We start from the raw sequence: 15,027 nt of genomic DNA, 5'->3' as shown, positions 1-15,027 counted from the left end.
ATTACAAAGACAGCACTTTCTCCTCAGTCATTGCAATACCCTGAGTGTTGATCCGGTCGGAGTTTTAATCCAATGACCTCCTGCACAGTAGTCCGATGCTTCACCAACTGAGCCAACCCATCGGTGGTATCAATAAAAGAGATGTCCTCGTCTCAAATAAAGTTTTGGGGCTCTTCCGATCTCATGAATAAACGTACTTCCCCCTTCTGGGACGGCTGTACGAGACAGTAATGCAATCCAGAATGGGTTCATTATGGGTTTCAATGCAAATAAAGTATACGTTTTGCAATGGCAATTTACTAATTCATGGCCCTCCATACCGAAATGAAGCCGCAAACTGTACACTGTCAGACAATTGGCGCATGAGAACGTTTTCAAGATGTAGGTGTTTTCGACCGTAAGTTGGGCTAATTTTGTTCTTGATTGAAAGCGGACACAGCGTGCGCGAAAACGTTTCCGATCAATATTCTTCACGCGAATGCGGTACGAACTTCATTCAGGAACGAAATTCATTTCAAAAGGAAAAACTCATACTCAGATGTTATGGAAAAATTTCACTCACGTGAACAGCAGCCATATTGGATTACTGAAACAAAGGAAAGTATTTGTGCAAAAATAGAGTTCAGTTCCCGGAGGATTAGTTTAGTACACCATCATAGCCACTACTTCTTTGTTTTTGAACACCAACAAAGCCACCTATAGGTCATATTAAAATGCTCTATATGTTAATCCCGGTGAAGGAAATGAAGAGGTTTTTTTTTCGGGGATACTCGGAAAAAATCCGAGTGCTCCTTTGCGGAGGTCGAACCTACGAACTTTAGGTTACTAGATCGGATGCTCTACCACTGAGCTATAACAGCTCGTTGGAACTAGGCCATTTAAACTGGGTTTGACATCATCATCATCATCAGCATCACTTTATTTAAGTCTCAAGGTTATTTTGCCAAGCACGAGTGCTCTACTAATTGGGGAGAGCCGGGAAAAAATCTCTCGGAGCAGAGTAGAAAACCAACAAACTCAACCCGTGAAATAAGGCGTCGAATCCGGGAATCGATCCGGGCCACATTAGTGGAAGGCAAATGCTATCACCACTGCGCCACTTGTGACAACACCACTTCCACCACTGCGACAATTGTCCAGCTAATACTCAATTCTGGCATCATTTGAACAGCATATGGGTCAGGCAGAATTACAGATTTGGAATGATTGTAGCTCGCTGTCCGTAATAAAAACGACTGACATCTTGCCCAGCGACAAGGTCTTGTTATCGTAAGCGACCTTGTTTAAACTATGTTAATTTATTCTTGCAAGATGACTTCCTGGTATTTTTAGCTCTACATATTGTCTCTGGAGGTTAATAACTTTCCTTTGTGAAGTTAGGGTTAGTCAGTCTTTCAGATCATGTGCATAGCTAACAGAACCAGAGCCAATCTTGTCATCGCATGTATTTAGAATGATATAATCCACCATGTTTCTCAATGTTAAACTTAGTACCGACCTTGTAAACAAGCTCGTCAGAATCAGACCGGAAAGTAACAGGAAATGGGCATCGAATTAGATTCTATTTTCTTTTAACATGGAAATCACGCCGTGCTTCTTGTCGGTGTTAAATACCCCTAATCTTTATATTTGCAAAATTAATAATATACAGGCAACCCGACAATTGAGAGAGTCATTTGGAAAATTCAGTTGGCTTCAACGGAATTATGACTTATGCGCATACCATGACTTATGCGATACCAGTGCAATGGGAACACATGAGCCCAACAAATTGACTGGCTTCCAAGTGTATGGTTTCATAGCTCACTTGGTTGAACATTGCAGCGGTATCGCAGAAGTCATGAGTTCAAGTTAGGTGGCAAAAAGAGACAATTGCTCAAATTGTCCAGTCAAGTGTGAGGATCATTTCATTCTTTCGTTTATAACCCGCACTTCCAATTTATGTAAATTAATTTCATTCAACTATGTGCGTGATGAAAAAATGTGTAGGTCAGGCTGTGCATAGTTAATAAGAGGGCAATGGTTTGGAAGCTCGGCAAACATCAAAGGAGCAAACAAAGATGCCAAGATTTAGGTTAGGAAGTCCACGACCGTGCACAATCTTTTGTTTTGCGCTCATACACTATGCATGAATTACGTAACCAACACGTTTCTATTGGTTAGTTCCTCAGTACAGAGTAAACAACTCTTGTGTTTTTTGCACGGTCAAGGCGAAAAAAGAGAACAAAAACCTACAACAAAGAAATTTGTCGGGTTTCATAACCTTCCCCTTTAATAACTATAGGCTGTGTTATCATGTGAAATGTCATTGTGCACTTGATTTTGTTATCGTACATGTACAACATTTAATGACAATAAATATCGTAAGAGATTGAAAGACTGTTAGCGAAAAATATAAACTGATTGACAAACCTTGGCAACAATTTTCTTGTTGTATTTCCATGTTGGGAAATCTCCTGTTATAATGCTGGCATAGTGACGCAGGTATTCACACAATTCAGGGGCCTCCATCAGAAGATGATTTTGGGAGGTTTCATAATCATGCACACTCCTGAGATTCTGCTGGAATTCATCTATCAGCTATGTAGTATTTTAACCGCTGTAGTTCCCCTCCTGCTTCATCAAAGTAGAGCCTAAAATTACTAATGCATAGGCATTGTACATTAAAGGGGGATTAGTATTCATTTACGAGCATAATACACTATTGACAATGCCTTAGTGTTCTAACGTTGGTTTGTGAAATCGGAAAATAAAAGACTGCATGTTTCTGTAGTAACCTAACTAAGCATGTTATTGCAGTACTCGATAAATGTGGAAACTTAAATGTGCATTTTGTACCTCATTTCTTACACTGTAGCTATAGTATATTAGAATAAACAATATTTTTTATGAAAAATTTGAAGGAACACAGCCATAATGAGTCATGATAAAAAACTTGAATGGGCGTTCTCTGGCTAAAAAACATTAAAAATTGCTGCAAGCTCTCGACCACTAGAGCTGAGGTCTTCAACGGACAAAAAGTTGAATGAAGTAAAAATTCGGAAAATCTATAGTAAGATAAACATGATAACAATAAAGTGAAATTAGGGGGAAAAGGTGATTAAGAATTTTTGTTAAAAAGTGTGCGGTATTGTCCTGGAAGTGGGCAAGAGTTATTGTCCGTGTCAGGCGTGGTAAAGGTGTGCCAAGATTCTAGAAATTTCCTGATGCGGAAATTTCCTTTGTCAACGACCGACGCATTGTTTAAGTCAATGACATGGTTGTGAGACCAAGCATGATTGGCAACTCTGGAGCCTTTGGCGGATGTCTTCACATTTCTAATATGTTCTTTTTCCTCGTGGCAAAGGATCTACCTATTTCGCCAATATAATTCCAAGAGCAACTGCCACAAGGGATTTTGTAGACAACATCGGGTTGTGAAGGTAATGGGACTCGTGACTTAGGAATCGGAAATTCTTATTGGAGCGTTTTTTATGGCTTATTTACTGACAACGTTAATATCGTGTTTTTTTTTTTCTTTTTTTTTCTTTTCACAAAAGGGTTAGGGGTTCAGTGACACCTTTAATATACGGAAGGGACGCAAAGGAGTTTTATGACTTGGGTGGTTCCGTCGCTTGGAAAAAATATGTTCAAACTAGAAACACACCACCGCCATCTCCATTTCACACACAAGGTTCTGAATAATTAATTGATTCCTAAATCGCTGAGGTTTACTCCGCCAGGCAAACATCCAATTTTCCAACACATAATGAACAGAGCAAGCAAACATTGTCTACGAGCCAGGATTTCTATTTGTCACGACCATATTAAGACGTCGAACAACACCGTCGAAACAAGTAAACGCGAGTTAAAAGCATTGATTGACGATGCTACCTTCTCAGCGCTCACACAAAAGAACTCAACCTGTACGGGAAAACATAAAGGCTAGGCGTTCCAAGAAAATTGCGAATTTGAAATCGACTTGCAACCAACTGGTTCGTAAACCTTTCCAGTAAACCACTTTCTCCAGCGAAACGGTCTCTTCTTGAGAAAGGTCCCAATTTTGCCCCATCTCCGTCGACGATTCCTCAGAAGAACATTGTGGCTGCAATCGAAGCTGCCATTCGCCACCTTCCCGATGACCCTAAAGACGCCATTTGAACCACCTCCGCCACCACCGCCCATAGAGTCCGACCACCAAATGAAGAAAGAAACGCCCTTAACAACCTGAAGAAGGATCAATCTAGCGTTATTATGAAAGCTGATAAAGGCAATTCCTTCGTGGTTATGGATAAATCAGACCACGACCATAAGATGGAATCCCTACTCAGTGACCGAAATACCTATGAGTCAATTACGATCTCTCCGTTCCATGGTATTGAACATGAGCTAAATGCGAAGCTATCATCTCTAAAAAAACAACAAAAGGTAAATGTTCTAACATATTGGAGGCTTCACTCGGTTGATGCCATTCTGCCAGCCATTCGTGGATCTATTAAACACCACAAAGAGGGGAACTCCGTAAGACCCATCGTCACTTGTATTAACTCTACACTCTACAACACCTCAAAATTTGTCACAGACATCTTATCCCCTCTCCAAAATCGCAATGGATATTCAGTCTCGAATTCCCTACAATTTGCCCAAGAGATTTCAAATACTTGTATTCATGATGACGAAGTTATAGTCTCTTTTGATGTGGTTTTCCTGTTCACTGCCATCCCTGTTAACAAGGCATGTTACTCTTAAAAAAAAAAAAAAAAGAAAAACTGGAAGAGGACAGTTCTCTCCACTCCAGGACAAAATTAGACATTGAAGATACTAGCTTTAAACTTTGTTCTGTCCAATAATTATTTCATGTTTAGTGACACAATCTACAGACAAGTTTACGGCTGCGCCGTGGGTAGCCCCGTTAGCCCTGTTGTTGCTAATCTATGCATGGAAGAGATCGAAGAATCGGCAATTTCTCCCTCAGCTGTTGTCCCAAAAGTGTGAAAATGTTATGTTGATGATAGCTTTTGAATTATCACGAAAGACGAAATCCCAGCCCAACAAATTACTCAACAATTTGGATCCTCACATTTCCTTCACTTTTGAACACGAGAACAATGGCCAAATTCCAATTGTTGACACTTTAGTAATTCGCCATAATGGGACCATCCATGTCGATGTTTACAGGTAACCAAGACACACTGACAGATACCTAGATTTTAACTCCCACCATGACATTAAACACAAGGAAAACACTACGGCAACCCTTTTACACAGACCTTTGAACCTCCCTAACACCACAGAAGGAAGAAATCGAGAATTTAACAAAGTCTATTCAGCCTTACAGTCCAACGGCTATCCTTCTAAATATATCCACAATATCAAGACAAGAAGAACCCGTTCTTCCATGATTCCTTGCCCCGAAGAACTAGTTGGCATGTTTTTTTTTTTTAATTAGTGGAACCGCTCAAGCCATACAACTCCTTTGCGTCCCTTCCATACATCAAAGGTGTCACCGAACCCTTAACACGTTTGTTAAAAAAAAAAAAAAACAGGATATCAACGTTGTTAACAGGCCATTTAAGACGCTCAAACAACAATTTCCGATTCGTAAGTCACGACCCCCATTAGCTTCACAACCCGATGTTGTCTACAAAACCCCTTGTAGCCTTTGCTCTTGGAATTACATTGGCGAAACAGGGAAATCCTTTGCCACTAGGAAAAAAGAAAACATATTAGAAATGTGACGACATCCGCCAAAGGCTCCAGAGTTGCCAATCATGCTTGGTCTCACGCTCAACCATGTCATTGACTTCATCAATGGGTCGATCATTGACAAACGAAATTTCCGCATCAGTAGATTTCTAGAATCTTGGCACACTTTTACCACGCCTGACGCGGACAATAACTCCTGCCCACTTCCAGGACAATACCGCATACTTTTTAACAAAAATTCTTAATCACCTTTCCCCCAAATTCACTTTATTGTTATCCTTTTTATTTCACTATATATTCTCCAAATTTTTACTTCATTTTTCTAGTGGTCGAAAGCTTGCAGCAATGTTTAATGTTTTTTAGCCAAAGAACGCCCATTTAAGTTTTTTTTTTTTATCTCGATATTTTTTATATCCTTAAATTATTTGGTTATTGTTGCTTCTACTTTTTTTATATACCTCAGGTTTTCACAGCTTTTCTTGGCATCACTCATTTTAATTGTTTTGTACTCCTAGGACAATGTGGCCATGTATGTTAATTTTAAAGAAATGGTTAATGTTTTTCTTAAAGTGCTTCAGTATAGCTTCAATTGACACTCCACCGCTACACTGTTTGATTGTACCAGATTTGGACAAAACATGGACAACACGATGGAGCTCCTGACATTCTGCTGGTAGTGTGATGGCTGTAACAGATGGCTTAATGTCCATGAGACCAGTGCACATGTGCCAGGCAGTTCTTTTGGTACTGGAACTTGGGTGTTGTTGTGCATGGAAGAAGTGGATGTCGTCCTCGATGAGCATGATAAATGTTTTTTTCTACATAAAGCAGCCAAAAACGTTACGAAAATACATAATTATGCAACATCACAATTTGCCCCATGTACAAGATTCAAAGATACTGATATACAACAACATGCACACAATCCCTCCACTTTAACTTTCTCAGTAATCTGGTTTAGACTCATCCCTTGCATTATATGCATGTTTGTAATATCAGGGATACATAAACTTGTAACTGAATGTTATTCTTTTGTTATGTAGTATAACTCCATATAAAATCATATATAATGCTATTGGCTTCTTTGATCACTTCTTTGTCTAAAATTATTAAGCCAGCACGGTACATAATTATTGGAATTACAAAGGTGTTAACAATTTGAATTCTGCCGATAGCAGTGAGGTTTTCTTTGATTGAGTGCATGATTTCATCGAAATTAAGCTTTTGCCTAAGGGCAACATCATACGTGAAATGCACGCCCAGGATTTTCACCACCCTCTTAACTTTAGCCTTCCTTATTTCAGTTTCATCATTCACATGTTTTGGAAGTTGATTCCCAAGAAAAAGTATCTCCGTTTTATCATAATTAATGCGCAGGCCTGAACATTCACCAAATTCTTCAGTTGTATCGAGAAATCTATTGAATGATTGCTCATTTCTCACAAATCCTGTTAAATCATCTGCAAATATTTGCAATTTGATGCCGTTGCCATCCACATTAACACCTCGGATACTTGCATTCCCACGTATTCTTGTGGCTAAAACCTCTAAAACTATAATAAAAAGGTAGATCACCCTGCCTAACGCCTCTTTGAATCGGAAAATGACCACTAGCAAATCCATTATTAGCAACACAACTTGAAATATTCTGGTAAAAAGTACGAACCCACTGAATAAAGGAAGGACCAAAGCCAAAGGTGGAAAGTGTCTCATACAAAAAATTCCTATTCGCCGAGTCAAAGGCTTTCTGGAATTCAACGGCGACCATACGACCGTCAATTTTATATCTTTCAGTGTACTCCAATACATCGTCAATTGTGCGTATTGCATCAAATACAGTTCTTCCTTTGACGTAGGCACTCTGATTGTAATGAATAATACTAGGCAAGATAATTTGTATTTTGTGCCTGCAAGTCGATACGAGTTCATTATGTTTGTGATCCATTTGGAATGAAAAAAACGCCGGGGAGCCTCGCGGCTAACAAATCACCTCTCCGATTGCTCTATTTCCAGCAGGGTTGTCGTGATGGTGCAGTGGTTAGCACACCGGACATGTAATCCAGGGAACGCGGGTTCGATTCCCACTCACGGCATATGTGTTTTTTCATTCAAAATGGATCAGTCAGTATTTCGTACTGGCTCGTGACTACATCGTTGGATTTCCAGTTCTTCATTCTAAATATAAATTGGTATTTCTGGTAGCCTGTGAATCTTCTTCGAATGATCCGATGTAGTCCTGTTCCTGAATGATAAAACGCCGGGGAGCCCGCCGGGGAGCCCCGCGGCTGACAAATCACCTCTCTGATTGCTGTATTTCCACCAGGGTTGTCGTGATGGTGCAGTGGTTAGCACATCTGACGTGTGATCCAGGGAACGCGGGTTCGATTCCCACTCACGGCATATGTTTTTTCATTCAAAATGGATCAGTCAGTGTTTCATACTGGCTCGTGACTACATCGGGTGATTTCCAGTTCTTCATTCTAAATATAATTGGTATTTCTGTGAATCTTCTTCGGATGATCCGACGTAGTCCTGTTCCTGAATGATAAAACGCCCTTGAGCCAACAACGCATCACCCCCAGGAAGATCGCAAATGAATTCACAGTCCAAGTTGAGGAGAAATTGATAGTGTAGTGATCAGGGGGACGTGGGTTCAAATCCCGCTCAGGGCATTCACAGTTTTCCCCAGAAGTTGTCCAGTGTTGAGTTTCCCATAACGTTTTCTATATATAATGACATGCATCTAGCATTAGAAATGTGTCCTTATTTTACACTCTTCCATTCTTAAACTGTTCTGCAGCAACTGGCAATAACAATTTACAGGTGCGTTAATAATTCAAACACAAGAGTTTTTCTGGACATGTCTGCAATTTAGTTTCCATTAAGGGAAAGAAAAAACACGGGTGCCTCTGCTAGAAGGTGCATGCAAGAGAGGATCATCCTGTCTTGGTGCAAGACAATAATATTTTCCAAAATGGAATAAGAAAGTTGTACAGCAAGACCAGGTTTGCAAAAGAAAGGAATGTCTCGCTACCAAGATTAATACTTATGAATATTTGGTAAATGGGTGCTATCATTCACAATTGCACTCTTATATCAGAACGTCAAATTTTGGAGCTGAGGCTGGACGTTCTTATCTATTTTCGCGAAGTGAGGCTGAAAACGTTCTTAAGATGTTTTAAAATTTATATCAGACTTTGTTTCACGTGATGACTTTGATGGCCTTGACATTAATTTGGAACGACTATAATTGAAATAAGAACTGCTCATTATTGCAAACTGAGACTTGTATCATGCAATAAGAAAACCATTGTTATGTTATACAAAATATGCCCTTACGTATTTGTGTTAATTTACATTACAAATGAGCAAAATTAAAATGTTCCTAATACGTTCTTAAAGCTTTGGTTAATCTATATAAAAAAAAAAGTTTCTTATAAGAAAAAAAAAGAAAATGTGTACCTTTGAATAAAGATGTTGTTATACAATAAGACCCGGTTTGCGGAAAAACGGAATGTCTCACTGCAATTAAATATTCATGAACATTTGGTAATGGGTGCCGTCATTTACAATTACCTAAGAAACGCTTTGGAAAATAAACAAGGTATTATACAGCAAAGATCCGGTTTGCGAAAAAAATATCAACGACGAAGATGTTGAAACACGCGGAACAACGCACACCTGCTAAAGTTCCTCCGGTTAACAGTCACACAACAGCAGCACAGCCTTAAGAAAAAAATAATTGGTTCTGCTTTTTTTTTTTTTTTTTCGTTTCTAACCCTTCGACTTCCGGGAATGATCAGTATTTAAATTCTCCTTATAATTTCAAACGAGTTTTCAGAATAAAGATCATTAGAGCTAATGGATGTTGTCTTGATATAATACCAAATTTCATGAATAGCAAACCAGGAAATCTTTGGCGCCAGTTAGCAAAATGGATTTTTAGATCATTGGAGGATTAACGGATTTGAAGAAACTTTCAGCATTAATTCTGCAGAGGCTTTCTGCAGATGGACCAAACTAAAGAACGCCTCTTATACAGAGTAATTAAACATCCGCTAACTTAAACGATTTTTTTAGTTACCACACAAATTTAACAACTTCACCTAAGTCATTATCACTTGGGTTATTGCGAAACTAGCTACAATCAATGCCAAAATAGTTAAGACGCTAACACCAGGATGAGACTGAAAACCTATGAGACGTCAGAAACTGAGCGTAACTGTCAAAATTGCACTAAAACCTTCCAAATAGAAGTCCCCCCTCCCCCGAATCAATGTTGAAATACACAGGAAATGCCTGTTCACTGTTGGCAACATTACATTAGGGGGAGGGGTGGAAGAAGAAAGAAAACCAACTTCAAAGGATGAGTGCTTTTCATTGCAGAGAAAGAGATAGGCATTTAACAAATCGAATGGGGTTCAGCGTTATCTGTACTCTTATCGACTATGATATTCGTCATCACAGTGGTAATTTACAAGTGTATTAACGATGACTTGTTTTTGGCCGACATCTTCCCCTTAGAAATCACAGAAAGTGTCAAGGTGTCTCAAAGCAGTTTTCCATGACAATTTGAAAAGACTCTCCCATTAGATCTAGAGGGAATGGCTGTACAACTGTTCCTCATATGACGGTAACGTTGGGGTAACTTATTTTTAACAAGATGCACGCATTATTGTGACGTCACCATCGCAATAGACTGGCGCCATATATTTTAGCTTTAAAATTAAACATATCTAATTTCTTGTCTAATTCCGAAGAAAACAAATACTCTATTTTTTCCTCTCTGACAAATGCTTAACATTCCTCAAAAACAGTGAAAGAGTAAAGTTTGTAGTTTGTCTACTTCATTTCATGTAACAACACTGTTAATATTTTTGTCGTCTGTCTGAGTCTTGTTCTTTATTTGTTTTAGAGGATTCTAATTTCGTTTCTGAACAGGGAGCATCGGATACCATGTGTTACGAACGTCAACAAAGACGGGTCCTTTATTACTTATTATTAATCCGAATTCAACTATTCCATCAAATGATTGCCATTTCAAGGCTGCAAACTAAGACAGGAATTAAATATTAAACCATATGATAAGACGTCCCACTGCTTAAAGAAAATGATGAGCTTTGGGACAAAACTCTTACACAAAGTCTTTTGTTAGGCTGAATAATCTTATTGCATGTTCTGACGCTTATTTCCGATGTGTCCAGTACATAGTCGCGGGGGTCTCATGGTTAGTGCGCTCGACTCCGGATCGAATTGTCCGGGTTCGGGTCCTGGCCGGGGACATTGTGTTGTGTTCTTGGGCAAGACACTTTAATCTTACGGTGCCTCTCTCCACCCAGGTATATAAATGGGTACCGACGAAAATGCTGGGGGTAACTCCGAGATGGACTAGCATTCCATCCAGGGGGGGAGTAGAAATACTCCTAGTCGCTTCATTCTAGGGAAACCGGAGATAAGCGCCGGCCTGACAACTTTGACAACGTTTAAGCTGAAGGTTTTTGCAGAAAATGTCATACATGACAAGGGCTTTAATTACGCAACTGTAGCAAGATTCTAGTAGATATGGCAGAATAATAAAGCCGTCGGCTTTTGGCTCTATTGAGTCCCAGCATGTGTGCTTATTTTCTATCGTTTCCCATTCGGAAATTCCTGTGTTAGTTGGCATGAACTTAGTTTGTCTTTCTTTATTCTTTCTTTATATTTAAAGTAGCACCAGGCGTGCGTTTTCTCTTTTTCAACGATCTACATTTTCCTTACAGGAATCAGTGGTATTCCATGTAAAAAAGCGATACATTAGAAAGAACGCTGTGATATTGGGTAAGTGATAATCTTTTACAGAAAAGTATAATATAGTAAAGCAGGTCGCTTGAATTTCAACAGGGGTGTCCTCAGGGCTTTGATGAAATATTCATGTGGTTAATTGATGCTTTTATCCACAATTAGCTGGAAACGCCTTTAAAAACGCCGAACCATTTATTGTTAAGTCGTTTCACGTCTGGATGAACATTGGTAAACCTCACTGGTTTGAACTAAACTGACGGTCGAACAGTAAGGAAGGATGAAACCCTTTGGAATTATGACATTTCTGAAAGCTTCTCTGCTAAAACTAATAATCGTCCCCTTATATGCAGTTGCTAAAGGTATGATACGTTGTTTTGTTCAGTCAATTGTATCTCAACCTGAACTCAACAAATTTAACTGAGGGCCCATCATAGCTATAGATTGGAAGTGTCAGTTTTCTTAAAACATTCTTCAGTATCGTCAGTATTTAAGGCTCTTTTTCCTAGTTCCCTTTCAAAAGAAAGCCGCGCGAAATCGACCATCGCAAAAAAAATGTTTATATATTCAGTCATTTATTTTTTCTCAAAAAGTATTTACTGTAAACTTAGTTGAGAAGCAATACATCATTTTAAAGCTACGAAACTAAGCTTTTCAAAAACACATAATTTATTTACAGAGAACTAAAAAAAATTAAGATGAAAAGAAAATATAAAGAAAAAAAACATAACACAAAAACAGATATTCAGACGAATTTGGTCATTTTAACGTTGATTACGAATTTTTGGATACAAAATAAAAATTGTCGTCATTTTATCTGCTTTCTTGGACATAAATTTGACGGAAAACTGATCAGGCACGAATATTTTCGGAATTTTTTTAGTAATTCTTTGATTGCACCTGACGTCACTGCGGGCATGTGACTCTAAAATTATGCAAATCTTGATCCAAATTTTTTTCTAATTTTTTTGGCATCAACATGGCCGTTTTGTCAAGTCAGTGCATTAGCGATAATGTGTAATATGATAATTAGATATGTGTCAAATTTGCGACCCGTTACTACGGCAACGAGACAGATCACGTCACGAATAATAAACCTTTTTGCAGATACGGCGGCCATTTTGATTTCTTTTGTTTCGAAAGACATTATGGGATGTTCAGGGGGCAAATTAATGTGTATTTGCCCCCCTGGGCATCCCATAACAGCCATTCGAAACAATAGAAATCAAAATGGCCGCCATATCGGAAAAAAGGTCTATTATCGTCTATTGGCCAAACAACCCCCAAGTTACCAATTTTTCGAGGGAATATTCATCACGAACAAGAAGTGATTTTCAAAAGCATTTGACTATAAAAAATTGCGATAAAACATTTTTTTAAATCATTTTAAGATAAAAAAAATTGCTAAAGAGCGACGACGTTTCGACGTTAGCTAAACGTCATTATCAAGTCAAAATATGTTAGTGACTTTCGGTCTATAAATACTAAAAAAAACAATAGCTGATTCAAAGCTGTAACGTGGGTAAATAATAATTAAAAAATTAAACAAAACGTTTCGCACGTATGGAGTCCGTCTGGATATTAAAATTGGGCTTAAGATTCTTGATGAAGAGCATTTCAAATACTAGACAATCAAATTTGCCCTGGCACTTTCTTAAAACTGTGAATTGGTCTTCTTTCAAAAGGTTGTTGTTGCCGTGAGCTTCTAAGAAATGTCTACTCCATACGTGCGAAACTTTTTGTTGAATTTATGAATTATTATTTACCCACGTTACAGCTTTTAATCAGCTATTGTTTTTTTATAGTATTTATAGACAGAAACTCACTAACATATTTTGACTTGATAATGAACTTTAGCTAACGTCGAAACGTCCTCGCTTTTTAGCAATTTTTTTGCAATTTTTTTTTATCTTAAAATGATTTTAAGAAATGTTTTATCGCAATTTTTTATAGTCAAGTATTCATGACAAAGGATAAAATAATTCGCTGGACGATCGACTTGTAATCAAGGTAAATATGGAGCGAAAACAAGCGAACATTTTGAGGCACAAAATTATGTTCGATAACAACACCACTTGCCGAAGCGAAGCTGAAAGAACGCTAAGAAAATTATTTTACCTTTTCAGTGATTTCAAGGCTTGAAATTTCATCCAATGAACCAAAATCCTTTTCTTTATCCTTTCCGATGTATTTAGTGTTATTTTTTGGCTGAAAAACGTAAATAAAGCCGCTCCGCGACCGAAACAATATTTTGCCTTTGCAGGGCTTCAAATGGCCTGAAGTGAAATACATCTCATGTAGGCGTTAAAAAACCTAGAAAGACACAATTTTCACGGAAACTTGGGCCATATCTCCCCAGTAACCAAGCCAAATCGATGAAAATGGCGGCTTTCTACGAATCCTACAATAATGGGACGTGAGTGCTCCAATAGACCTTTTCGGCTTGTACATTTTGTTTTCCCAATACAGATCATGTAATAATACTCAGGAGGTTTGGTCTTTTGTTTTGTTCATTAAAATGAGGGTTCGAAGCATGAATATGCCTGCATGCACTCTTTTTAATGAACGAAACAAAGGACCAAGCCTCCTGAGTATCATCACATGATCTGTATTGGGAAAACAAAATGTACAAGCCGAAAAGGTCTATTTCAGCGACGACTAGGGAAAAGAGTTTTGATATGCTATGAGAATGAAATCAACATCACTTCAGTGCTTCTTGAATGTAGTTTTGAATCCAAAATAGTATTCTTTTGTTTGAACGTTATCATTTTAGATATGTTTAGCTAAAGGGTGTCGGCAATATTTGATATCTCGGTTTTTGCATTTGTTACCTTCCATCAAAGTTGAAAACAATGTTTTTGAGCCGGAATTTAAACAAAGAATTGTATAAAATCAAGACACGTGGAAAAGGTGAAAAAACGATTACATCTTTAGCTGAATTTGACATTTGTCTCAAATGTGACTGCTTAAGAACATTTCAGAAAACTTAAAATTCCTTGTTGCTTAAACCTTTAAGACTACTTGTTTTTGCTTTGAGAACCTAACATAGAAAAAACAACTTCCTGAAACCAGAGGAATATATGTTTGGTTTCAAAATTACAAACCTATGACGAGACCTTAACTGTTGTCAAGGTCATCGTGATCGTCGCGGCGTTCGATACCTTTCTATTTGTATAATACTGTTATGTTTTTGTTCAGCCGCTATTCATCTTTTTCAGAGAAAAATGCCGACAAAGTTATCAGTCGCGGAGAACCTAACGTTGGTTTCAGTTTCGTAAACTTTAAAGAAGACAAATTCTCCTACTTGAATATCACCATTCTTGGGTATAGTCACGTTGACTGGATGCCCCAGTGCTCGTTTGCCTGCTTGGAAACTCCGACATGCTTTTCATACAACCTGGCTGCTTACCCGGACATCAACGGTAAACTACTTTGTGAACTGCTCCCCTCGGACAAGTACAACAATTCGGACAAATTCATTTCCAACGAGGCCTTTCACCACTTTAGCATCGCGGTATGTCGAATGTATTGGACTTTTATAGCGTACAGTGTGTGTTTTGCGTT

At 38.3% G+C, this 15,027-nt stretch overlaps 1 protein-coding gene, 1 non-coding gene and 1 pseudogene across 3 annotated transcripts in view; all 3 read left to right on the top strand.

Annotated features, from left to right (window-relative positions):
• LOC138032734 (uncharacterized transmembrane protein DDB_G0289901-like) overlaps window positions 1-15,027 on the top strand; it is a 549,011-nt pseudogene that overhangs the window by 211,684 nt on the left and 322,300 nt on the right.
• Window positions 1-15,027, top strand: part of LOC138032735 (fibrillin-1-like) — a 38,812-nt gene that overhangs the window by 12,889 nt on the left and 10,896 nt on the right. Inside the window, exons 1-2 of one of the 2 annotated variants that reach the window (XM_068880442.1) lie at window positions 11,673-11,825; window positions 14,682-14,977. The exons of the other annotated variant lie outside the window; for it this stretch is intronic. Of the exons in view, the coding sequence (XP_068736543.1) occupies window positions 11,744-11,825; window positions 14,682-14,977 (378 nt within the window). The 5' untranslated portion in view covers window positions 11,673-11,743. Of the gene's footprint in view, window positions 1-11,672; window positions 11,826-14,681; window positions 14,978-15,027 lie in introns of those variants that run through there. 2 annotated transcript variants of the gene reach the window in all.
• Window positions 7,706-7,778, top strand: Trnat-ugu (transfer RNA threonine (anticodon UGU)). The gene has a single exon. It is a non-coding gene; the product is annotated as a tRNA-Thr (tRNA).

Source organism: Montipora capricornis, chromosome 14, assembly GCF_036669925.1.
Source record: "Montipora capricornis isolate CH-2021 chromosome 14, ASM3666992v2, whole genome shotgun sequence".
Classification (NCBI taxonomy): Eukaryota; Metazoa; Cnidaria; class Anthozoa; order Scleractinia; family Acroporidae; genus Montipora; species Montipora capricornis.
This window is presented reverse-complemented; position numbering and strand designations above follow the sequence as displayed.